At 42.2% G+C, this 27,422-nt stretch overlaps 1 protein-coding gene across 1 annotated transcript in view; it reads right to left on the bottom strand.

Annotated features, from left to right (window-relative positions):
- LOC140475995 (cytosolic phospholipase A2 zeta-like) overlaps positions 1-27,422 on the bottom strand; it is a 111,898-nt gene that overhangs the window by 41,479 nt on the left and 42,997 nt on the right. The window contains exons 9-13 of the mRNA XM_072567897.1: positions 23,569-23,682; positions 20,131-20,171; positions 17,258-17,393; positions 10,575-10,711; positions 5,366-5,588 (exon numbers count right to left, since the gene is read on the bottom strand). Coding sequence (XP_072423998.1) covers positions 5,366-5,588; positions 10,575-10,711; positions 17,258-17,393; positions 20,131-20,171; positions 23,569-23,682 — 651 coding nt within the window. The remainder of the gene's footprint in view (positions 1-5,365; positions 5,589-10,574; positions 10,712-17,257; positions 17,394-20,130; positions 20,172-23,568; positions 23,683-27,422) is intronic.

Raw genomic sequence — 27,422 nt, 5'->3', positions numbered from 1 at the left:
TGCCCCATATTATTAAAGAGGACCAGACAGGCTTTATAAGGGGCCATAGGTCCTCTAATAATATTAGAAGGTTGCTGAATGTGGTCCAAGTTTGTCAGCAACGATCAATTCAGAGGTTGGTGATTTGACCCATTTGACTGGGTGGAATGGCTGTATCTTTTTTATGTCTTAAAACAGTTCGGGCTGGGTGGAGGAAACCCATCTTGATGATGGGGAACACCAAGGATATTGCCACCCTCTGGCCGCGGTCATCACCAATGGGGTGAAGTCTGGGAAGATTGGTAGGGGTAGTCGGCAAGGCTGCCCCCTCTCACCATTGTTGTTCACATTGGTGAATGAGCCGCTGGCAGAGGCCATTCATCAGAACGTCCACATAACTGCTCCGAACGTGGGATCGAGGGCACACAAGATTACACTGTACGCAGATGATGTCCTTCTGTTTTTAATCGAACCTGATCACCTCCATACCCCATTTGTTACACTGTATCAATTCATTTGGGGCTGTTTCAGGATATAAGATTAACTTTGCAAAATCGGAGGCTATGCCTTTGGAGAACCTTAAGGATGTGCCAGAAGTTGAAGGTGGCTCTAAGTTCCCTTTTAAGTGGTCACAGGCAGGGTTCCGGTACCTAGGCATTTTTATTACCCCCAAGTTTGATCTGTTATTTTGGACTAACTTTGCTCACTTGCTTGACAATATTAGGCAAGATCTCCAGAGATGGGAGGCTCTTCCAATTTCATGGCTGGGCTGAATATCTCTCATTAAGATGAATGTTCTTCCTCGTTTGCTTTATCCCATGCGTATGCTCCCTATAATGTTTCCCAGGTCAACGCTGCGGAAGCTTATGGGGTGGTTTGGTTCCTTTGTCTGGCATTGTGGGCACCCTCATCAATCTTACTAAATTGCAGTTGCCTCAAGGCGGAGGAGGAGTTGATTTCCTAGACATCAGGACGTATCAATTGAGTTTCCTGATGTCCTCTGTCTGCAATTGGGTAGGTAACAATCCAAACTCAATATGGCTGGATATTGAGGCATCCCAGGCAAAGTGCCCTCTTATTAACCTATTGTTCACGGATAAGATGAGGACAGTTATGGACCATTGCCGGAACCCCATTGTCATTAGTATAGTCAAGGCATGGAGGGGCGATGCGTCAGAGTGAGGGTTGTTTATCCAAGACTTCACCACTTACACCAATAGTTGGCATACCAGGGTTCCAACCAGGGATGATGGACTCAGGGTTCAAACTATGGGCAGCGAGAGGAGTTTCTAGTTTGGGAGACTTGTTTGAGGGAGAGGTTATGATGTCTTTTGAGCAACTGAGCCACAAATACGGGTTGCCCAGCAGAGACCTTTTTCGTTTTTTTCAGGTTGGGGATTGCATTCAGAAGACGACTATGCTTCTCACTAAGCCCTATAAGCCCGATACAGAGGGGTTGTTGCTACGTTCAACAAGCACCCTTTCCGTTAGTGCCCTCTATCGCCTGCTGGGTGGCAGGGCCTGGCAAGCTATTAACCGGTTATGTGAGGTCTGGGAGCAAGAGCTGGGTGTGGAGATCTCTTCTGAAACATGGGAGAACATGTGGGAGAATGCTCGAAAGATCTCAATCTGTAACAGGATATGCGCGACGCAGTTAAAAGTTCTGCACAGGGCTCGTCTGGCCCCAGACCGTCTGGCAAAGTTTAAAAAAGGGGCATCTTCAGTGTGCACCAAATGTAAAATAAGTGTAGGTACTCTTACCCATTGCTTCTGGACGTGCCACAGGCTCCGTGTTTATTGGAGCGCAGTGGCGGGAGAGATAGGGAGGGTATTGAGGACTGAAGTCAAAGTAGACCTGATCTCTCTCCTCTTGGGTCTACCGAATTTACCATCTTTACACGGGCATGGGAAGAAACTATTTAATATTCTTGCATACTGTGCACGGAAGAATATTCTGATGAATTGGGTGTCTGAGAACCCGCTGAGCTTGCTGGGATGGCAGACATTAATTATGGACCACATTCCCTTGGACTTTCTCACTAACATGGTGCACCACACAACAGACAATTTTTATAACACATGGCAGCCCTACTTGAGTTATTTGGATATAGATTTATCAGTTATCTTAACTAGGCCGTTTGTTTAACCAGGATGATTAGATTTGTCAAGCCCTGGGCCCTGAAGGGGGTCTCCCGAGTTAATACGGGTATGTATACAATGCTCCCATTGCTTTGTTTGGGAGCCTTGCGTCAAACATAGCTGTTCTGTATTTTGTGGTTTTTTTGGTGTTGCTTTGAACAGTGTTAGGGTTTGCTTTGTATTATAGAGTAGGTTAATAGTTGTAGATAGTAGTTGTATTGTAATTTGTGTTTTTTTTCTTTTTATTATACTGATAAAATTATTTTTAAAAAATCACAACTATGTTTGTAAAGTTAAAAAAAATTGCTAATATATATATATTTACAAAAAAAAAGGGCAGTAAAGACAAGCCAGGGAACTATAGACTGGTGAGCCTGACCTTGGTGATGGGCAAGTTGTTGGAGGGAATCCTGAGGGTCAGGATGTACATGTATAAAAGCAAATTACTGCGGATGCTGGAATCTGAAACCAAACGAGAAAATGCTGGAAAATCTCAGCAGGTCTGGCAGCATCTGTAAGGAGAGAAAAGAGCTGACGTTTCGAGTCAAAGGATCAGTTAGACATGAAACGTCAGCTCTTTTCTCTCCTTACAGATGCTGCCAGGATGTACATGTATTTGGAAAGGCAAGGACTGATTAGGGATAGTCAACATGGTTTTGTGAGTGGGAAATCATGTCTCACAAACTTAATTGAGTTTTTTGAAGAAGTAACAAAGAGGATTGATGAGGGCAGAGCGGTAGGTGAGATCTATATGGACTTCAGTAAGGCATTCAACAAGGTTCCCCATGGGAGACTGGTTAGCAAGATTAGATCTCATGGAATACAGGGAGAACAGGCTTGGATACAGAACTGGCTCAAAGGTAGAAGACAGAGGGTGGTGGTGGAGGGTTGTTTTTCAGACTGGAGGTCTGTGACCAATGGAGTGCCACAAGGATCGGTGCTGGGTCCTCTACTTTTTGCCATTTACATAAATGATTTGGATGCGAATATAAGAGGTACAGTTAGTAAGTTTGCAGAGGACACCAAAATTGGAGGTGTAGTGGATAGCGAAGAGGGTTACCTCAGATTACAACAGGATCTGGACCACATGGGCTAATGGGCTGAGAAATGGCAGATGGAGTTTAATTCAGATAAATGTGAGGTGCTGCATTTTGGGAAAGCAAATTTTCGCAGGACTTATACACTTAATGGTAAGGTCCTAGGGAGTGTTGCTGAACAAGGGGACCTTGGAGTGCAGGTTCATAGCTCCTTGAAAGTGGAGTCGCAGGTAGATAGGATAGTGGAGGCACTTGGTATGCTTTCCTTAATTGGTCAGAGTATTGAGTACAGGAGTTGGGAGGTCATCTTGCGTCTGTCCAGGACATGGTTATGCCACCGTTGGAATATTGCGTGCAATTCTGGTCTCCTTCCTATCGGAAAGATGTTGTGAAACTTGAAAGGGTTCAGAAAAGTGTGCGGCACGGTGGCTAGCACTGCTGCCTCATAGTGCCAGAGACCTGGGTTCAATTCCCGCCTCAGGCAATCTGTGTGTGGAGTTTGCACATTCGCCCTGCGACTGTGTGGGTTTCCTCCGGTTTCCTCCCACAATCCAAAAATGTGCAGGTTAGGTGAAGTGGCCATGCTCAATTGCCCGCAGTGTTAGGTGAAGGGGTAAATGTAGGGGAATAGGTCTGGGCGGGTTACGCTTCGGTGGATCGGTGTGGACTTGTTGGGCCGAAGGTCCTGTTTCCACACTGTAAGTAATCTAAAAAGATTTACAAGGATGTTGCCAGGGTTGGAGGATTTGAGCTATAGGGAGAGGCTGAACAGGCTGGGGCTGTTTGCCCTGGAGCGTCAGAGGTTGAGAGGTTTACAAAATTATGAGGGGCATGGATAGGATAAATAGACAAAGTCTTTTCCCTGGGGTCGGGGAGTCCAGAACTAAAGGGTAAGAGGGGAAAGATATAAAAGAAACCCAAGGGGCAAGTTCACGCAGAGGGTGGTACGTGTATGGAATGAGCTGCCAGAGGATGTGGTGGAGGCTGGTACAATTGCAACATTTAAGAAGCATTTGGATGGGTATATGAGTAGGAAGGGTTTGGAGGGATATGGGCTAAGTGCTGGCATGTGGGACTAGATTGGGTTGGGATATCTGGTGGGCATGGACAGGTTGGACCGAACAGTCTGCTTCCATGCTGTACATCTCTATGACTCTTTAGTTGTCACAAAAAGAAAGACATCTGATTATTAGCCAGGGTTCCCAAATGGTCTGCTGGATACCTCTGTGAAAAACCCACTGAAAATGTTATATAGATGTGCCTCTTCTCTGTGACTGCATCATTGAGTGCAAACTGGCAACGGAAGTGTTGGTTTTGACATTTTGACAGCTTAATTTCAAGCACAATCTAAACTGAGGCAATGCATTTTCACATTGTACAGAATGACTTCAGGGTGACAAGCCCTGGCCAATGGCTGCTTACATATCAAGGGTACATAGGAAGGCAACAGGATTCACCTCATTTGTTCTCTCCTTAGTTACATTGCTCATTGAAGTCAAACCCCAGCAGGATCGGAAGGTGTACAGAAATTAGAAGATCTATTGTTGAGTGGATCAACGCCACACCACAACAGAATGATCACATGGAAGAACTGGTAGCTTAATGGAGTTTTTAATTTGGGTGGAGGCTGTAATGGAAAATTATCCATTTACTGTGAAATTTGAAAGAGAATGCTTTTCTTTAACTTAATGCTGTATAAGTTAAACAATACTTTGATGAAGGTCTGTGGTCAGTATAAACTGTTTGAATTCTGTCAACATTCAACTCGACCTTGCGATAGTCGAACTCAGCGAAAGCTAAAGAACTGTTATGTCTAAGGCTAGGGGATTCGCCCTTGAGAGTGTGATAAGAAACAGAATAAAGCAAGTGTCTGTACCATGTTAAGGCACTCCTTTACATGAAGGCATCTAGCATTTGTGTACTGGAGTCACTTCTGCAGAGGTAACAATAAAGCTCCTTTCTTCGCTCTTGCTAATAGTTGAGTGAAGTCGATTTAATTTCCTCGACAGAGGCATTACGGGGAAGGGTAACATTAGTCACTCATTGCCCTTGTGAAGGTACTGCTGCAGTCCATGTATTGTAGGCACATTTACCATGCTTTATGTGAATGTTTTTTTTTGGGGTGGGAGAGAGTTGTTGGGGGGAGGGGGGGGGAAGGTGGTGGTGTGGAGCAGTACTACAGAGACAGAGAATGTTATCAAAGGCCGTACCTGTCCAGAGAGAAATGATTCAATGATGAGTCCCCACAGGTCTGTAATTGATACACTGTGCCCTGAACGACTTTTCTCTACCAAAGCATTGATGTAATACCCCAAGCGATCCTTGGACAGGGCACTGGTCTTGCTTTTAGTCACTTGTTCCTTAAGCTTTTCAATGTGAACATTCAAATCCTTGAGAGACCAATTGGCATCCTGATACAGCGTAGACATACACCTGGGAGAAGTTACATTAGTTTTACAAGCTTTTCTGACGAGAGGTTGATTGCCAGGTTGATGTATTAGAAGGCATGACAAAGGTGATAATCATTCAAGGGTTATTGTGGGTGACTAATCGTGCTAATTATCAAAACTTATTGAGATTGCTGGTTTACCTGAATCCTAGCATTGGGAGTATGTTGAGACCCAATATGCTGCTGGTTTCATTTGTGATCACTGCTCCATATCACTCTTGAATTCTATTTTCCACACTGTTTTCAGCTGCTTTTTAAATGATTTTCCTTCCATCGCAAGGTCAGAAGTGGGGATGTTCATGAATGGCTGCACAACCCCTCACAAAACTGTGTTGACTATCCCTAATCAAATTATTCCTCTCTAGAGGATTATAAATCCTGTCTCATAACATTTTCCAACACTTTACCCACAACCAAATTAAGGCTCACTGGTCTATAATTACCAGGGTTGTCTCTACTCCTTGTTGAACAAGGGGACAGCATTTGCTATCCTCCAGTCTTCTGACACTATTCCTGTAGAGAATGTCGACAAAGATCAAAGTCAAAGCTTCTGCAATCTCCTCCCTGGCTTCCCAGAGAATCCTAGGATAAATCCCAGCCGGCCCAGGGGACTTCCCTATTTTCACACTTTCCAGAATTGCTAACACCTCATGAACCTCAATCCCGTCTAGTCTATTCTCCTCGACAATATGTCAGTATTCACAATGGAGAAAGACAAATATTTATTTAGCGCTTCCCCATCTCCTCGGACTCCACGCACAACTTCCTTGATTGGCCCTAATCTTACATCTACAGAAAATTTTAGGACTTTCCTTGATCCTATCTGCCAATAACTTCTCCGGGTCCTGCCCCCAACTACCATCTTTTTCTTCTTGACAAAAGATTCAACTTCTTCATAAACCACAGCTCTCTTGCTCGACAACTTTCTGCCTGCCTGACCAGCACATACTTATCAAGGACACACAGTAGCTGTTCCTTGAATAAGCTTCACATTTCAATTGTGCCCATCCCCTGCAGTTTCCTTCCCCATCCTATGCATCCTAAATCTTGCACCCATTGCTTTCCATCACTAAAGTAAACAAACCTAATTGTGGTCAGTATCAAAGTGCTCACCTAACCAAAAATCTAACATCTGGCCTGGTTCATTACCCAGTACCAAATCCAATGTAGTATTAGATTAGATTAGATTCCCTACAGTGTGGAAACAGGCCCTTTGGCAAAACAAGTCCACACCAGCCCTCCGAAGAGTAGCCCACCACCCTTTGATTGATGCACCTAACATTATGGACAATTTAGCGTGGCCAATTCACCTGATCTGCACATCTTTGAAATGTGGGAGGAAACCGGAGCACCCAGAGGAAACCCATGCAGATACAGAGAAAATATGTAAACTCCACACAGACAGACAGTCACCCAAGGCTGGAATTGAACCTGGGACCCTGGTGCTGTGAGGCAGCAGTGCTAACCATTGAGCCACCACCGTGCCAACTTGTATCACCCCTTGTTGGCTTGTCTACATACTGTGTCAGGAAACAATCCTGCACACATTAGATGGGTCAGTTTTCTCCAAAGTATAGTATAGTATACCCAACTATAGTATTTCCAGTCAAAATTTGGAAAGTTAAAGACCCTCATAATAACAACTCTTTACTCTCACTCCTATCCAGAATGGTAGGAGCGAGGTGTTCTTTTTCCAAGCGTCAGGTGGTTAGGGATTGGTGATAGAGGCGGCCCAGGACCTGCATGTCCTTGGTGGAGTGGGAGGGGGAGTTAAAGTGTTTGGCTACGTGGTGGTGGAGTTGGTTGGTGTGGGTGTCTCAGATGTTCTCTGAAATGATCCACAAGTTGGGTGCCCTGAATGCCCATTGTAGAGGAGACCGCAGTTATCCCTGCCTCTTCATCGGGTATGTAAAGCAGTCCATCTTCCACAGCTACATTGGCACCATTCTCCACCTTTTCCTCTGCTACGATGACGACTGTATCGGCACTACTTCGTGCTCCCACAAGGAGGTTGAACAGTTCAAATTCACCAACACCTTCCACCCTGACCTTAAATTCACCTGGACCATCGCAGAACCTCCCTCCCCTTCCTAGACTTTTCCATCTCTGGTGACCAACTAACCACGGACATCTACGACAAACCCACTGATTCCCACAGCTATTTAGACTGCACCTCCTCCCACCCTGCCTCCTGTAAAAATGTCATCCTTTATTCCCAATTCCTCTGCCGCATCTGCTCCCAGGACGACCAATCCCAGATGTCCTCCTTCAAAGCCCGCAATTTCCCCTCCCACGTGATCGATAATGTCCTCCAGCGCATCTCCACCACTTCCTGCACCTCTGCCCTTGAACCCTCCAATCGCAACAAGGACAGAACCCCCCTGGTGCTCACCTTCCACTCCACCTACCTCCTGATACATCGCATCATTCTCCTCCATTTCCACCACCTACAAACAGATCCCACCACTAGGGATACACTTCCCTCCCCATCCACTCATTCTAGGTAACCCTCCTCTGAACTGCCTCTACACATTTACATCCTTCTTTAAATAAGGAAACCAAAGTGTGCACAGTATTTGAGATGTGGTCACACAATGTCCTGACTAACTGAAGCTCCCATTAATCTTCTTGATTACATACAAAATGCTAGAGAAATTCAGCTAGTCTAGCAATATCTGTGGATAGTTTGTCTCGACATAGATGCTGCCAGATCTGCTGGGGTCTCCAGTATTTCGTTTGTATTCCAGATCTCTGGCATCCAAAGCACTTGGCTTTTACATTTAGCCTTTTGATTACGTGCTGTACCTGCACACTAACTTGTTGCGATTCACGCATGACAAAATTCACACATTAGTCAGGGGTAAATATAGGGTAGGGGAAAATGGGTCTGGGTGCATTACTCTTCGGAGGGTCGGTGTGGACTAGTTGGGCCGAAGGGCCTGTTTCCATACTGTAGGGAATCTAATCTAATCAAAAAAGCGAATGAGAATTGGAGCGCTTTCTTAATGACATAAAGTTAAACTAGAGGATTCCCCAGCCTACAATACAAGACACTCTGGCAGGAGGAAACATATTTCCGCTGATGGGGGAGTGCCGAACCAGAGGACACAACTTAAAAATACGGGGTAGACCATTTAGGACAGAGATGAGGAGAAACTACTTCACCCAGAGAGTGGTGGCTGTGTGGAATGCTCTGCCCCAGAGGGCAGTGGAGGCCCAGTCTCTGGATTCATTTAAGAAAGAATTGGATAGAGCTCTCAAAGATAGTGGAGTCAAGGGTTATGGAGATAAGGCTGGAACAGGATACTGATTGGGAATGATCAGCCATGATCATATTGAATGGCGGTGCAGGCTCGAAGGGCTGAATGGCCTACTCCTGCATCTATTGTCTATTGTCTATTGTCTATAATAAAACATGATCTTCTGGGGAAAACTCTTCACAGTAGAAGGAAGTTCTGACATTGAATATTCTTAGGCCAAGAAAGGAAAATAACAGAAGACTTAGGAGTTGAGTACAACCTTGGACCGATTCTGTTTTATTCAGTTATGTTCAAGGGGAATAAAACGTTATTTGAAAGATAGCATTAAGTCATTAAAGTATGACATCTTTTGTTACAATAGAATCTTGCAGCATCACACTTTCAGTTATTACCTGGAAATTCAAATAACTTTTTTAAAATCATCAGTTTTTATAGAGGTGGAGAACATAACATTGTTTCCAGAGTAATTCTTGCTGTACCTTCCCTTAGTATTTGATGTCATACTGCAGAAGAGCTTCATTCTGTATCTAATTTGTGCTGTACCTCCCATGGGAAATTGAAACAGTATAGAGGCAATTCTACTTGGTGTTTAATCCATGCTGTGTCTAACTGTGGGAGAAAATATGGGTCCTGGCCTCCCTATGACATGGCCGCAAAACAGACAGCACAAAATGTCTGCATGTATCTACTAAGCCTACCCACAATGCCTCAAATTGTCCAAAACAACCGCCCCAGACATCACATATACCTCAGGACATGACTCATCCAGCCCCAGACCAAGAGAATATACTTCTTAAGATTGATAATGAGCCTCGCACTCCACAACAACCCAGCATGTCTGCTGTCCTTCGGGCACAGTTGCTCTCGCTAGGAGTCAAGCCTTCAACTAAAAAGGTACTTCGCTTGCCCCCTTAACAATACGAACACATTGATACCAGGAAGAAACCACTAATGCCTACTCCAGCCAAGGATTGGAATCTCCTGAGTCAATTAAGAAACTCATTGTCAGATACTGAACACTTGAATCTTTTCAATGAATGAACTTTATTTCTCTTTGTTGTACAACTCACACTATTGTCTCATAACTCACACTTCACTGTCGTAAGGGTATAAAATTCCACTGTATTCTCTGGGGAAGAAGCTGTGGCTCCCTCTGAACAGCCTGTCCGTGACTCTTTCAGTGGGGTCAAGTCTCTTCCGTGATATCGCTGTTTGTTAAATAAATCCTTGTCAGTTCTCAGTCCCATCTGTGTTTGTGATCTCTAATTAATTGGGCTAAATTCTCTTGACACTAACCTACAATGTCAACCAGAAACCTGAGCAGAATAAAGAGGGGCAGTGTCAACCTTTCTGAGATGCAAAAGCTGTTAAGTGTTGTACTTTGTAGGTAGACCCAGAAGATAAATGTAAAGTTTATTTTTCAGGTTTTCTTGAGAATGAAAAGGAACCTGCTCATGGTCTAGGTTGGCTGTCAGGCAGGAAATATTATTATATGTAGTCCTGTCATGAAGGTCAACAGAGTCTTCATGTTCCTGCTGTACTGGGTTCTCTGGCTGACTATTCCCTTCCATGTAACCTACTAACCAATATTGGGGCTTATGTATACAAAAATGGGAAATAGTTTCATTTCCTGAACTATCACCCTTGATAAGTACACTAGATCAAGCAAGATATTTAACAGAAATACATTATTGATTCAACTCAACTCACCAAGTTGATCCTGACACTCCAATCATGTAGGTTATACAGTCCAGGACGTGTATCTGCTGCAGCCCATGCAGAGCACCACAAAGGGATGTCATTGCTCGAATTCCACCCCCTGAGGCAAGGATTGCTATAACAGGTACCTGTAAATTATAAACAGGATGAGTCAGAGTGCCATACAGGGATACCATTTCTCCATCAATGATTGTTATAATGAAGTTATATAATTCCATGCACTAAAGGAGACCATTTGGCCTCTTTTGAGCATACCCACTCTTAGAGACAGTTTTCTCGTTAAGTCCCAATCAAGTGAGAACTAGTCCACGGAAGCATTTACCTTAAATTTGAAAAGAAAAAGTTGAATGATGCTCTGTAATTTTACTCGAGATCATGACACACAATACTTTTTAATCCATACAGTATTATAAAAGTCAAACCTTGTACATTAAAAAAAGGAGCAATTATATTTTAGAAGCAACTGTATTTTCCTGATTCGTATGAAACAAGCTGGAGCAAATACAAGCATTTGATTGTTTCCATAAGTAAACGCCTAAATAAGCAAAGATGATATGATACAACAGTAGTTAATAATTCAGTAGTTAGCCTCTATCTGGACACTGTGTGTGTCCATTTCTGGGTCCATCCTTTAGGATGGATACCAAGGTTGGATAGAACGTAATGAAAATGTATTGTATGAGCAAGATTCAGGAGAGTTAGGAGGAATTTTTTGTTTTGCTCCCCCAATCATGATGATCCAGAATGCAATGGCTGAAAAGACAGTAGGCCGTCTCCATTCAAGAGTAACTTTAGAAGAGAAGCTTTCTTTTAGAAAGACTGAACTATGTGGAAAAGACAGGGGAGTGAAACTAATTGGATATGTCCTCCAAAAAAAAACTAGCAGAAACAACCAACCAAATAGATTTATATGACATTTTATAATATTCTATGACTGCTCAAAGGCAAATATAATAACTTCATCCAGAGCATGAACACAAGTCCAAGGAGCCAGTTAAAGTTAAGAAAGGTAATTAAAAGAAGTCAGTGTAAAATGCTGAATGATGGTACAATGACCAATGAACACACAAACTAACATAACGTTGGAGCAAAGCAGACCAGTGCCTTTAGTAGAATCTGCATTTATACAGTGTCTTTTGTAGGGTAGCCCTTATGCTTCCATATGAACATTAAAGTCAGAAGCATAAAGAGACTACTTAATGCCTTGGGCCAGCTCTGTCATTTTATAAGGTTATGGCTGATGTGTTTGTAGCTTCAAGTGCACTATGCTGCCTACCCTGACAACATTCAACTCCCTTGCTAATGTCAAAACCATCACTAATTTTCTCATTTTTATGTTGGAACGAAGATCTGAAGAGGAGAATTGAACTTTGAACAACAGCTGTTTTTTCTTTAATAAAACCAGGAGAGAAGAAAAGATTGATGTTTGCTGTTGGGAATTGGCCTGGCAAGATAATGCAGGTTAAGTACTGCACTGCAGACATCAGGTTCTGAGATGTTGCTATGCTTAGGGACTGGCAGATGGTCTGAAGTTGAATTTGTCTGTCAAGGAAGGACTGGTCCTGGCCAGCCACAGAGAACGTTGAAACAAAAATGAAACTGAAGGGTGAACTAGCTGTGACTGCTTTTTTTGGCCAGGAGATAACTTTGTTTTGGAAGCTTCTGGATTGAGGTTGTTTTTAGTTTTTGCTCCATCTGGTTACTCTCCAGTTACTGACTTGGTGAAAGTTCTGAGAAAAGAACCCCAGTCTGTAAGAAAGTAGTAAAAGTTTCCAGAGGTCTGCTTAAGCTATTTGCACTGACTGGTGAATTCAGAATTCAAGCAAGATATACAGTCCTAAGTACCTGTAATACAACCCATCATTGAAGAATTTCACGAGGCCTAGTATTCATCATTGAAATGGCAAATATGTTTTTTAAATTTTATTTTTAAATTTATCCCTCAACGGTGTCCGTCTACTGGTGTGAAAGCTGGCTGGGGGTCAGAGGGTGGGGGCAGTTTTATGATTGATTGCTGCTTAGATTGTGGATATTAATTATATTGCCTTGTCGTTTTATCTGTGTTCTGCTAAAGTTATTTCTTAATAATAAATTGTTAAATTTTTGTTGAAGTTAAAAGTTGATTTCCAAGATATATTATTGTGTAAAGTCTAGTTAGGGACATTGAGGGTTATTAAATGTTATTAAATATTAAACGAGTAATTGAGGGTTACTAAATATTTTGATTTCACTGTGTTGCCAATCCAGTGATAGTCAGGCCGATTGGTTTGGTTTGTTATCCCTGCATCATAGCACTAATCAAATGTCTGATGTATAGGAGTTCTGCAAAGTTTGTAGCTCAAGTTGAGGTTTAAGGTGTAGGTTTGCTCGCTGAGCTGTAGGTTTGATATCCAGACGTTTCATTACCTGGCTAGGTAACATCATCAGTGGCGACCTCCAAGTGAAGCAAAGCTGTTGTCTCCATGGGTTGTGCTGGGTCTTTTAAAGACCCATGGACAAAACCAACATCACCTACAAAATTCCATGCAAGGACTGCCACAAACACTACATAGGACAAACAGGAAGAAAGTTAGCTACCAGGATACACGAACACCAGCTGGCCACAAAAAGACACGACCCTCTCTCCCTCGTAGCCCTATACACGGATGAAAAAAACCCACCAATTCGACTGGGACAACACATCTATCCTGGGATAGGCTAAAACAAAGACATGCCAGAGAATTCCTAGAGGCCTGGCACTCCAACCACAACGGCATAAACAAACATATAGATCTAGATGCCATCTATCAACCCCTCAGAAAACAAACAGGAAATGACATCACCACAAACCCCAGGAACCCCATCCAGGACAAACATAAATAGAAAGCAGGAGACAACAACTTCGCTTCATTTGGAGGTCGCCACTGATGATGTTACCTAGCCAGGTAATGAAACGTCTGGATATCAAACCTACAGCTCAGCGAGCAAACCTACACCCGTATATGAGTCCTCTTAACATTCAATGGTCTTTCTCTACTAAGGTTTCGAGAGTATAACAGTCTCACCATCCTCTAACAGAAAATAATTCTCCTCATTGTGAAATTGAGACAGGAGACCTGGGGATTGACAGAAATAAATCTCCACAAGGCCTTAGTGAAAGATGAGGACTTTTGGGCCGCCTCACTCTTTTCCCAGCTATTCTTAACTAAGTGTCAGGAGATAGATTTGGATTGTTTATGGCTGGGGGTGGTGGGGGGGGGGGGGGGGGTGAGAAGTGGAAATGTTTCGCAATCTCTGTGACAGTCAGGGAGCACTCTCATTTTTGAGACCTAACAAAAAACAAAATTGTGAACACTGACATTATGTTGACAAAGTCCCAGATTTGGTGATGGCATCAGTAGCTACATACAGTACGACTCCCACCGCTAAACTGTGCTTATTTCATGACTTAGAACTGGACCTAATGCATCCCAATTTCTACCCTCTAGAGTACTGGGCAGAAGTTCCACTCTCTGTATTTCAAAAAGGATTTTTTTTAAACTGGGGAAAACAGAATATTCACAAGGATGTTATCAGAAATTAGGAGACAACATTTAGAAAAGATTGAGTAAACTGAAACACTTCTTTGGAAAACAGAAGAAGATGAAGAGGTGGCCTAAAAGAGATCATAGACTCAGGCCCACAGCACAGGCAAAGGACCTTAGGCACATCAAGTCTGTGCCAGTCAAATCAAGCAACTGATGATTCTAATCCCATTTTCCAACAACTGTCCATAGCCTTATATGCTTTGGCATCATAACTACACTCCTAAATACTTCTCGAATATTGAGTGTTTCTGCCTCTACTACTCTGATAGGCAGTGAGTTCCAGATTCCCACCACTGTTTACATGTTTCCTCACATCACCACTAAACTTTCTGCCCCTTACTTAAAACCTATGCTCTGGTCACTGATGCTTCCCACCAAGGGGAAAAGTTTCTTTCTGTCTAACCTACCTATGCCCCTCATAATTGCAATCATATCACACCCTCATTCTTCTCTTCTCAAAGGAAAACAACCCCAATCTATCCAATTCTCTTCGTAATGAAAATTCCCCAGCCCAGTCAAAATCCTGGTAACTCTCCTCTGCATCCTATTCAGTGCAATCTTTTAATGTGGATTCAAAGACTGCACAAAGTATTCTAACTGTGGTCTAATCAACATGTTATATGCCACATGGTCCTATACAACACACTGATGCCCTTTTGACTGACTACCACTGGCAAACATGATAGACTGCCCAGAGCTCTAGCTGAAGGGGTCAAAGTGCAAAAAAGGCAAGGCCAGAAGCAGCCAAGCAGGTGCAAAAGCCAGGGGGTGATAAGAGAGCAAGTGAAGATCTCAGAGCTATGCTCTGGTTGAATACTTGAGACTGTTGTTACTATCCCTGCACACAAAATGTTCTTGCAGCACATTCCAAGGAAAGGTGCTCCAAAAAGCAGCATGGAAGTGCAGAACGGTCTTTCAAGTGGATTGAAGACATGCCATAAGGGTGTGGTGAATCTGATACATTTTTGATGCCAAGGTTCATGGATAGATGATGCATGCAATTGCTGTCATTGGGATATTAGTGACTGCTGTCCAACATGGAAGTCTGCAGGAGCAAGCAGCAAAGCTGGATTTGTAAGGTGGTTGCTCTGATTTTCATGTTAGAAACTAGTGGGTGATAATTTCCATCTGGCATGCTGGAGAATGGGAAATTACATACAATGACAGTTTCACTAAGGTCTCTTGCCACACTCTAATGAGAATCTCATCTCACTGCTCAATACACGTTTGGAAAACAGGGTTGTTTGCCTGTCACATCGATAAGCCCCTACCTCTCACCTCGTGCTGATTCCCAAATCTCTCACCAATGCCTGTTTTGTTAAATATCTGAGAAGAAACCTCACTGTGTCTATTTTTACGGAAGAGTCAAAACAGATATTGCAATTAAGAGGTGTATTAAACAATTAATGTGATACATAAGAGTGAGGAATGAAATATTAAAGTATTCAACATTCTTGAAAGTTGATAAACCATCAGGCTTGAAAATTAGTGGTCAGACATTAGGATTTGAAAATCTTTCTGACAAGAAATCATGTCATTGAGGCACTTAACAGGCCTGATGGCCGGTTTCCACACTAGGATTTTATGATAACAGACTGCCCTGCTGAATAGTCTGTATGGAATCCAAACATTAAGTCACTTCAAATTGGAAAATGATTTGCAAAGTCTAATAATTTTACGCATGTAACCTTATTTTAACTTAATACCACTTGCTCAAGGGCAATTATGGAAGGCAACAAATGCTGGCCTTATGACTGATGCCCATATAACATGAAAAATATCTACTTTTTTAAAAAGTTAACAATATCTCAGATGCTAGCATAACGTAAACAGCAATAAGACAGCATTCTAACATTGAAAGCGTTACTAAAGTTTTCATATTAGTCATCAACATAAAAATATATTTTAAAGTACAATATTTTGTAAAAATGTTATTGTTTTATATACTCATGTAAGTTTCAGCCAAGCTCTTCATATCCTTATAGTTAGAAAATTCAGTGATTCGCCTCTCCCCTCTTACATTGTAATTAGCTCTCCTACTCCCACCACACACTGTCACTCATGCCCCTCTTCTTAATGTTCCTCTTCCAACTCACTCAGCAGCCTGGACTTTACAAAAGTCTTACAGTTACAGCAAATCACTCAGTCATAGAAATGTACAGCATGGAAACAGACCCTTCGGTCCAACCCATCCATGCCGGCCAGATATCCCAACCCAATCTAGTCCCACCTGCCAGCACCCGGCCAATATCCCTCCAAACCCTTCCTATTCATATACCTATCCAAATGCTTCTTAAATGTTGCAATTGTACCAGCCTCCACCACTTCCTCTGGCAGCTCATTCCATACTTGTACCACCCTCTGTGTGAAAAAGTTGCCCTTTAGGTCTCTTTTATATCTTTCCCCTGTCACCCTAAACCTATGCCCTCCAGTTCTGGACTCCCCAACCCCAGGGAAGAGACTTTGCCTATTTATCCTATCCATGCCCCTCATAATTTTGTAAACCTCTATAAGGTTTACCTCAGCCCAAAGATCTATCCACAACAGCCTGAAAACACATTCAATGATGTAGCATCCACAACCCTATCAATGGGGTAGAGAATTCCATAAATTCACAATTCTCTGAGTGAAATTATTTCTCCTCATCTCTACCTTAAAGGGGAACTCCTTATTTCAGACTATTTCTAGTATCTTTTAGAAAACAACCTTTTAGCATCCATTCAAACTCCCTCAGGATCTCAAATATTTCAGAAAAAAAAATCTCTCATTTTTCTAAATTCCAACGGATACAGATCCGAACTGTCCAATTTTCCCCTAGTTTAACATTTTCCGAGCCAATGTGGAGGGATTTGAAGCAGCTGCACTAACCCTCACCTCAATTACTAAAACAGTGACATGGCTACTATAATTACTTTATTTATAGCAAGTATTATTGTTAGTATGTTTTACATTATTATAAAAAGTAAACTGAAACTGTTGAGAGCTGCAGTGCGTCTATTGCTCTAATATAGTTAACTTGAACAACAGAAAATGGTTTCTTTCCCTCCCCTCTACCCCCAAATGAAAAGCATGTAACCAGTTCACCGCATTCTTTGCTTTACTTCATACATGGCTGTCCGTAGGAGTCTTCTTTAGGTTCAGCACCTTCTTCAGTGCTCGTGCACTATATTTCTTTCTTTTTATAAGGAATTCCTTCTCTGGATCAGCAATGTCAAAATTCAGGCGCACATCAAGACCTTCGTAACTGTGCAACAAAGACATTCACAGTCAAATGCAATCCATTGAGTGAGGAAGTATAAATCAATTTAACCCACTGAATTCATGGGTTAAGACTGAGCTGAAAGCAATGGTCAGACTAAATAGTAAACTTCATTAAAAAGACATTAACACTCTCTGAAATGTATAAAGTGTAATTTCCAAACAAGTTCTACAGAAGAGAACATCCATGAGTACGTACAGGCACAATCTACCTTTGTTGAATTAGTGAAAAAAGGTTTTGAAGAGAGAGATAGTAGACAGGAACAAGGACAAGTCATTAAGGTCTTCAAGTCTTTTTAGCAATTACTTGTATTCAGAAGGGGCCTTTAGCATAACCAAACAACCAAAACTTACATAGGCATTTTAAACAAATCTCTGACACAAAGGCATGTTAGGAGACATTCAGTCAGATAGGAGGTACATTTTAAGAATTCTTAAGGTGGAAAGCAAGATAAAGAGACCAAGGGCTTTAAGGAGGGAATTCCTGAGCTTAGTCCCAATGCAAGTGAAGGCATGGTTACTACTGGACGAGCCAGTAGAATTGAGAATGTTCACAACAGGCCAAAATTAGAGGAGTAAAGATATCTTGAGGTGTGTCAGGGCTGGAGGAAATTAATAAACTATTAAATTTCCTTGGCCAAGCCAAGGAGGGATTTTAAAATACAGATGAAAACTTTAAAAGGGAGGTTTTTGGATAATTAAGAGAGAGCTATACATGAAGAGTATGGTGCGATGAATGGATGGAGATTTTTGAGTTACACACAGGCAGCAGACTTTACAGAGGGTATGATGTTAGTGTTAGAATAGCCAACTTTGGCAGTAGCAAACCAACAGAACAGTGGAGCTGCATTTGATGGGTCAACTGGGCAATGTTATGGAGGTGGAAATTCCTGGTCTTCACAATACGCAGATATGTATTTGAAAGCCCAACTGATGATCAAAATACAACACTGTGGTTGCAAATAGTCTGGCGCACAGTCTCAGTTATGGAGATGATTAGTTAGTTATAAGGAAATGGGATTCATAATAGAGACAAGATCATTCAGTACTGAGTGTGAGACAATCAGTTTTGACAATTTAGAAACAGAAGAGTGAGTAAGAGGAGATAGCAATATAAAGATGACTATTGTCAGTGTATATGTAGAAACTGATGTATTTTCAGATGATGTCGCTGGGAGACAAAATGCTGACAGGAAACTGGAGGCAGCAAGGATAAATGCTTGCAGAACACTGGGGCTAATGAGAATGAGCGCAAGAATAAGCAGGGCAAGCATTGATGTTTATTCACCGGTTACAATTAAAGGGGAATGGAACCAGGCTGAATGCATTACTCACACAGTTGGATGATGGTCAAGATGCATCAAAGCGAATGAGGTGATCAATTGCGTTGAACACTGCAGGCAGGTTAAAAAGCAGGAAGACCAAATGTCATGCATGATTTTGGTAAAAACTATTTAGATATTTTGCTGGGACCAACAATATGACTAGAGCAATTCAAACATGGAATTCCAGGAATTATGGGAATGGATGAGGAAGAAGAGAACACATTCAGAGATTGGAGAGAAGAGCAGGTTTGCAGATTGTATGATAGTTTGCATAATAAGTGGTTTGTTTTAAAAATGGAGAGAGATGATAGCAGGTTTGAAGGCAAACGATTATTAAGGAGAGAGAGGAACAGAACCTGAGCAGACAACTATCTCAGTATAAATGCAAATCAGGAGGGAGGTTTCTAATTCTCACTAAACCCGATGTTCTTAGTCATTTCTAATACGTTATTTCTGTTCTTATTGGTGAAGACAGAACAGAGGTATGATTATAAATGAGTTCATTAACCATTTTTCTTTCCTATTATAATTCCCTGTTTCTGACTGTAAGGATCTACATTAGTTTTCACCAATCTTGTTCTTTTTACATACCCATCGAACTACTACGGTTTGGCCTTATGCTCCCTACAAGCTTACTCTCATACTCTATTTTCTCCATCCCTTGGTCCTCCTTTGCTGACTTCGAAACTGCTTCCAATCCTCTGCTCTTTGCACCTTATTATTTATTTCGAATGTCCCTCATATGCCACAGTTTGACCACTGATCTCCTTGCACTCTTGTGCCAGACAAGAATAAACAATTTTTGTAGTTCTCCAATTTGCTCTTTGAATATTTGCCATTACTTATCCACTGTCATTCCTTCCAATAACATTTCCTGGTCAATCATAGCCAATGCAGGCCTCATACTATCGTAGTTTCCCTTAAGTTTCTGGATCCTACTCTTAGAGTCAACTACCTCACTCTCCATCCTGATGAAGAAAATTCCATCACATCATGGTTGCTCATCACAAAGAGGTCCCTCACAACTAAATTACTAATTATTCCTTTCTCACTGTACAATACCCAGTCTAAGATACCTATTCTCTAGTTGGTTCCTCAGTGTATTGGCCTCTATGGTGTTGTGACTAATTTGATTTGCCCGATCTATGTGCAGATTAAAGTCACCCATAATTACAGATGTTCCTTTACGGCATGCATTCCTGATTTCCTGTTTAATATTATTCCCATAATCACCACTACATTTTGGTTGCTTATATACCCACTCCCACAAACGTTTTTCTACCCTTTGGCATTTCTCAATTCTACCCACACAGATTCTACATTGTCTGAGCTGATTTCTTCTCATTCTTGGTCACTCTGCAGCCATTTCCCTTACCCATAATCTGAACTTTCACATACCTGTTTACATATATTTGCATGATTAATTCATCCAGTTTATTCTGAATGAAATTCAGATACAAAGCCTTAAGGTTAGTCTTTTTCATGTTCCTTGTCCTATTCCTCTTATTTTTTTTTTTTACTGTGACCTTGTTTGATTCTAACCTTTGATTCCTGTGCTCATCACTTCTCTTATTCCCTTTGCCATCTTTTGCTGTTGTCCTTAAGTACCCTTCAATTTTACTTTGTAGCCTGTTATGTCGTGCAAGCCTTGCCATAAACATTGGGTGTTTGTGTGGTTGGACTGGGACTCAAGCCTCTTGGTATTGCCTCTTGGCGTCTCTGATGGCCTTACAAAGGTCGTACCTGGGATTTACTGTATAGGCCAGGGTTGCTAATTGTACAGCTCAGACCTGGACTTCAATAGGGAGTGTACTGCGCTGGTTTATCCATGGTTTACAGTTGGGGAACATTAGGATTAACGTTTTCAGTATGCAGTCTGCTACACACTTACTAGTGAAGTCTGTGATGGGGTTCAAGAAGGCAACTCACCACCACCTTCTCAACGACAACTAGGGATCGGCAGTAAATGCTGGCAAGTCAATGATGCCCACAATCCATAAGTGAATGAAAAAAAACTCCACTACCACACACTTTCAGCCCTTGGAAGCAAAGTCAGCATTCATCCATTTGGAATATTGATTTTCAAGCAGCTCTCCCCAAGTACAAGAGAAATATTTAAAGGTTAGGCTGACTGACATTTAGGTAAACAGTGTACTGCAGTAGATATATGCATAGATAGTTAATGGAACATAAGTCAGAGATCAAAATGAACTCACCATCTCTTAGCCTTTAGTCTCAGGTCAACATTCTGATTCTACAAGAGATACGGGGAGGCAAAGTTACTTCTGCTAACCAACTCAAGCTTCCCTCTCTGACTTAGTCTCCTCTGAATTGTTTTTTACTGCCTAAACACATGTATTTTCAGAAATACATGTGAATCCCTTTCCCAATTCCAGCATTGAAAAAGTGATACTCTGTGGACCTGTTGGGGGAAGTATTATCATTCAAGCCAGCGAAAGTGAGGACTGCAGATGCTGGAAATTAGAGTCGAGTGAGAGTTGCTGGAAAAGCGCAGGAGGTCAGGCAGCATCCGAGGAACAGGAGAATTGATGTTTCAGGCAAAAACCCTTCATCAGGAATGGCCCCCCACCCTGAAGGGCTTTTGCCCGAAACGCCAATTCTCCTGCTTCTTGGATGCTGCCTGACCTACTGTGCTTTTCCAGCACCACACTCTAGACTCGTTATCATTCAAGCTGCCAGTGATGAATAATGGACATGTGAGGATAGATAAATTTTTCTTTCATGTTACAACCAGAGACCAGGATGTACAACTAGTTCATGGTTTGTGGAAATTTAATCCAAAAAAAAATGAAAATACTCTTTTTGCTTTTTCAGGTTTGCTTCCTTCCAAAAGGCCTCTATTTGTTACTTCTTTCCTCCATGTGGTTGGGAGGAGATACATTTTATTCCTACTCTTCCCTGCACCACATGCCAGTGGTTCTCCCAGTCAACAAGCTGGATAGAAAATTTCTGACAAATGTTAAAATCTAACAGGGCATGCAGGGGACTGGTTGATGCAAGTTTTCAGCTTTTTTCTTTAGGAAAATGCTTGGGTCTCCTCCCCACTTCCCTCTGAGGTAAGGAATCAGGATATTCTCGCACTGGCAAATTTGACAGCTTGAAGTAGCACTGCCTCGGCATGGCTTGCATTCATAAAATTGTTACTGTTGAGTTCATTTTAACAGGCCAGTTGCAAACTATAGCGATAGCCAAACAGTTAAGAGAATTCCAAACTGCTCACTCATAATAATGGACAAATGGGTTTGGAAAGTGTGATTCACTTTAATTTGATTCAGAAGGCATAATGTTCAGTTTTAAATTGTATTAAATTGAAGTGAAGGCCACTATTAATGATTGCACAACATTTCAACCACTTCACACCTTCCTCTAGTTATTGTCAATCGGCTTTCTTGGACATTGTTACGACATACTTCTTGAACAGGTGGGACTAGTACCCAGACTTCTGACCTAGAGGTAGAGACACTACCATTGCACCACAAGACTCTCATAACTGCTTTCTACGCTTCGTAGAGTCGAAGCGTACCATTTCCTCAGTCAGGGATAATTTCTCTCCAGGGAAATCAAAAGATAGACCCAATCTCTGACGAGACTGGAGTCATTAAACTTTATGGCGTAGAGTGGGGGAAGGTGGGTGGGGCATTTGGCTGTTGTGCTTGTGCAAACGCTCTGAAGGTGTTTTCCAATTTACACAGCAGCAGTGGGATTTAAAAATGAAGTTAAACCAACACTTCTGCACTAAATGCTAGTCTTCTGCCATGACATGAAAGTGAACAGATGGGGAGATGCTGAAACTGCACAGAGGAGCATTGCATCCTCATCTTTTATTGAAAATAAACAGAAGGTCTGACTATTTTAGGCAAAAGTGAAATGAAATAGGACAATTTCTAAAAGTCAGCAGAAAGGCTGAGATGCTGATATTCATAATAGATTTTCATAGCTGACCTATTGTGGGACTAGTAAGTGTTACAAGAACCCTACTCAGGTGCAATCAACACCACTTTCTTAGCACTGAGCAGTTATGAACAGACTGCTCACTAATAATCTAATTAATGATAAGAAATATCACACCTATAGTCAACTCAAGAATAGGAGCTAACCAAAGGGTGCTCTTGTGTTGCAGTAATAGTGTCCCAGCTCTAAGCCAGGAAGTCGCGGTTCAAGACCCACCTTCTTCAGAACTGTATCATAACAGCTCTGAAAATGGGAAGTCATGTTACGGCTGTACAAGACGTTGGTTAAACCACTATTGGAATTCTGCGTGCAATTCTAGTCTCCATGCCGTAGGAAGGATATTGTGAAACTTAAAAGGGTACAGAAAATATTTACAAGGAAGTTGCCAGGGTTGGATTGTTTGAGCTATAGGGAGAGGCTGAATAGACTGAATTTGCCCTGGAGCATTGAAGGCTGAGGGGTGACTTTATAGCGGTTTGCAAGATTATGCAGGCCATGGTTAGAGTAAATTAAAAAAAAGACCTTTTCCCCAGGGTACAGGGAGGCTAAACCTAGTGGGCATAGGTTTAGGTAAGAGAGGAAAAGATTTAAAAGGGACCAAAGGGGCACCTTTTCACGCAGACAGCTGCCAGAGGAAGTGGTGGTTGGTATAATTAAAAATTTAAAAGGCACCTGGATGGGTATATGAATAGGAAGGATTTAGATGAATATTACCAAATGCTGGCAAAAGGGACTGGATTTATTTAGGATATCTGGTCAGCATGGACGGGTCAGTTCCCATACTGTATATCTTAATGACTCTATAACAGGTGGTTTAGACAAAAAAAATCTAGAAGCTGACCAATGGATTTAAATACTGCTCACCTTGTCAAGATTCATTACCATGTCCACATTCTTTCCAATAGGAAGATGATACAGTGGCAGGGACCCTGAACCCACAATACAGGTTTCCTTCACCATTTCAACATGCATATCATCCTGTGACAAATGTGCAGAAAATGTTCACAGTGAAGCAACAAGCATATTGAATCTGCTCGATTGAAAACATTCAGTCCTTTCGTATCTTAGTGTCCCAAAATAAAACCCTATCCCACTTCTCTCAAGATATCAGATTGAAGCATTTAAGACTTTAAATTCTTAAGAATTTAACAGAGTCGGTGCAGGAAAATTGCTTGGGGGTGGGGGGAAGGAATGTTGTCTGTGTGTTTTTTAGAGCCACTTATCACAGTGTCAGAATGAGAGGTGTGACATTTAAGACTGAGAATTAGGGAGATGTAATAAAGTATGGTGATATTGTCACTGATCTAGTAATCCAATCACCCAGGCTGACATCAGGGACATCAGAATCCTACTATGGCAGAGGGTTAAATTTAATAAAACTGGGAGTAAAAGCTACTCTAATGGTGACCATGAAATCATATTGTCACTCATGAGAATTTACTAATATCCTTATTTGATTTGGCTTAGATGTGACTTCAGATCCTCAGCAATGTGGCTAACTTTCAAACATCCTCTGAAATGGTCGAGCAAACCACTCAGCTGTATCTAACCAATACAAAATCTGTTAAGACAAATTAAACCAGATGATCACCCGGTAAGGTAAAGTCACCATCGTCCTAGCAGACCAAAGGCGAGAGGAGAGATTGAGAAGGAGTGTCCTTCATGGTAATCTTAGCCAGCATGGGAATTCAACCCACACTGTTAGCATCATTCTGCATTGCAAACCAGCTAATCAGCCAACTGAGCTAACTGACCCAGGGCATCAGAAACAACAACAGGCATACATAACCCTGTCAATTCTCCTCACTAATGCCTGAGGTATGTCAAGCAAAGACCTGACATTGTAATTCTCTCAGAAAATGTCCCAGACATCACTAACCCTGGCCCATTCCTGTCCCATCAATGACAAACTGACCAGAAGTGGCAGCACGGTTGTATATAGTCAGGAGGGAATGCTCTTGGAATCCTCAATCCTGAGTCCAGCACCCATGAAATCTCATAACATCAGGCTAAACTTAAGGAAACTTCCTGCTGATTACCACCTACTAGCCTCCACATTTGGAAGAAGCAGAGAGTGGCAGGAGCTCCACCAGCAGGATTTTAATCTCCATCACCAAGAGTAGCTTGGTAGTACCATTACTGGCTGAGTTCTAAAGGACACTGACCTTATGGCAAGTGTGAGAGCACAAAAAGAAAGGGAAATATGTTTGACCTCACCCTCTACAATCTACATATCACGCAAACATCTGTCCATGACAGTATCAACAGAAGCAATCATTGCAAGTCCTTACAGAGATGAAGTACTGCCTTGACAATGAAGACACTTTCGTGTTGTGTGGCGTCATCACCAGGCCAAATGGAGCTGACCTAATAACTCAACACTGGGCATCCATAGACACTATGGGTCATCAACAACACCCGAATTATACTGAACCACAGTGTAACACCCCATGGCCCATAATACCTCCCACTCTACTATTATTGCCACCCAGGTAAATAGTGCTGTGAAGAAGGCATATGGTGTACTGGGCTTTATTGGTAGAGGAATTGAGTTCCGGAGTCCTGAGGTCATGTTGCAGTTGTATAAGACTCTGGTGCGGCCTCATCTGGAGTATTGTGTGCGGTTTTGGTCGCCATACTATAGGAAGGATGTGGAGACATTGGAACGAGTGCAGAGGAGGTTTACCAGGATGTTGCCTGGCATGGTAGGAAGATCGTATGAGGAAAGGCTGAGGCACTTGGGACTTTTCTCATTGGAGAAAAGAAGGTTTAGGGGAGATTTGATAGAGGTGTACAAGATGATTAGGGGTTTAGATAGGGTTGACAGTGAGAACCTTTTTCCGCATATGGAGTCAGCTGGTACTAGGGGACACAGCTTTAAATTAAGGGGTGGTAAGTATAGGACAGATGTTAGGGGTAGATTTTTTACTCAGCGGGTTGTGAGTTCATGGAATGCCCTGCCAGTAGCAGTGGTGGATTCTCCCTCTTTATGGTCATTTAAGCGGGCATTGGATAAGCATATGGAGGTTATTGGGCTAGTGTAGGTTAGGTGGGCTTCGGTCGGCGCAACATCAAGGGCCGAAGGGCCTGTACTGCGCTGTATTTTTCTATGTTCTATTATCACCAAGCCCGGGTTCACTTCTAGTTTAACTGAGAGTGCAGGAGGATATGTCAAGAACAGTACAAGGAATACTGAGAAATGTCAACCTTGTGAAGCTATAACTTAGGGCTACTTGCATACCAAACAGCATAAGCAGCCTGTGACAGACAGAGTTAGCCAATTCTAAAGCCAACAGATCAAATCTATGCTCTGCAGTGCTGCCACTTCCACTTGCGAATGGTGGCGGATAATGAAACAATTCACTGGAGGAGGGGCTTACAAATATCTTCATCCTCAAAAATGGTGGTGGAGGGAGCCAGCAAATCAGGGTAAGAAATAAGGTTGAATCTTTTGCAAGCATTTTCAGCCAGAAACTCATTCCACTTGATACAAAAAAAACTGAAGGTGCTGTATTGCACAAAGGTTCAGGCTCTGACAACATTCTGCTAACATACTGGAGATCTATGCTCCAAAACATGCTATGCCACTGGGCCAGCTGTTCAATACAGTTACAACATTGGCATCTCTTTGGCAATGTAGATAATTTTCCAAGTAATTTGGTACACAAAAAGTCAATGTGTACCGTGGCCAATTATCATCTCACCAGTCCATTCTCAATCATAACGGGCGGCACGGTGGCACAGTGGTTAGCACTGCTGCCACTTCCACTGCCTCTCAGCACCAGAGACCTGGGTTCAATTCCCGCCTCAGGCAACTGTCTGTGTGGAGTTTGCACATTCTCCCAGTGTCTGCGTGGGTTTCCTCCGGGTGCTCTGGTTTCCTCCCACAGTCCAAAAACGTGCAGATTAGGTGAACTGTCCATGCTAAATTGCCCATAGTGTTAGGTGAAGGGGTAAAGGTAGGGGTTGCTCTTCGGACGGTCAGAGTGGACTTGTTGGGCCAAAGGGCCTGTTTCCACACTGTAAGTAATCGAATTTAATCTAATCTAATAAACTCAGTGAGGCTCTGCTTGAGTTCCACCATGGTCATTCAGCTCCTGAATGGTTTAAACCTTGGTCTAAACATGGACAAAAAAGTGAATTCCAGAGGAGAAGCAAGGGTGACCACCCTTGACATCAAGGCATTACTTGAACCTATACTGCGCCTATACTCTCTCACAAGGGGAAAACCACCTTTCTGCATCTACCCTGATTGTTTCAATAAGGTCACTTCTCATTCTTCTAAACTCCAATTGAATACAGGTGCAACCTACTCAACCTCTCCTTATAAGACTGTTCCTCCATGTCGGTGTTCAATCTTTCTTTCCTTATCCTTCCTTAAACAACAGGACCAAAATCATTCAGCGTTCCAGCTGTGGTTTGACTTGTGCATTTTATGATTGTTAGCAAGATCTCCCTATTTTTGTGATCCATTCCTTTTTAAACAATGGCCAACATTCCACTTGCCTTCCCTGTTACCTGCTGAACCGGATGTTAGCTTTTTGTGATTTATGCACAAGTATGAAGCGTCTTTATTAAATTTAACAATGGTCCTGAAGAAGGGTTACACCCAGAACATCGACTTCTACACTTCCTGATGCTGCCTGGCTTGCTGTGTTCTTTCAGCCTCCTGCTGGTCTACTTTATTAATTTAAAACAGCAACATTCAATAGGCCTAC

The sequence above is a fragment of the Chiloscyllium punctatum genome, chromosome 4, assembly GCF_047496795.1.
Source record: "Chiloscyllium punctatum isolate Juve2018m chromosome 4, sChiPun1.3, whole genome shotgun sequence".
Taxonomy (NCBI): Eukaryota; Metazoa; Chordata; class Chondrichthyes; order Orectolobiformes; family Hemiscylliidae; genus Chiloscyllium; species Chiloscyllium punctatum.
Note: the sequence above shows the minus strand (reverse complement) of the source record. Positions and strands in the feature narration are given on the sequence as shown.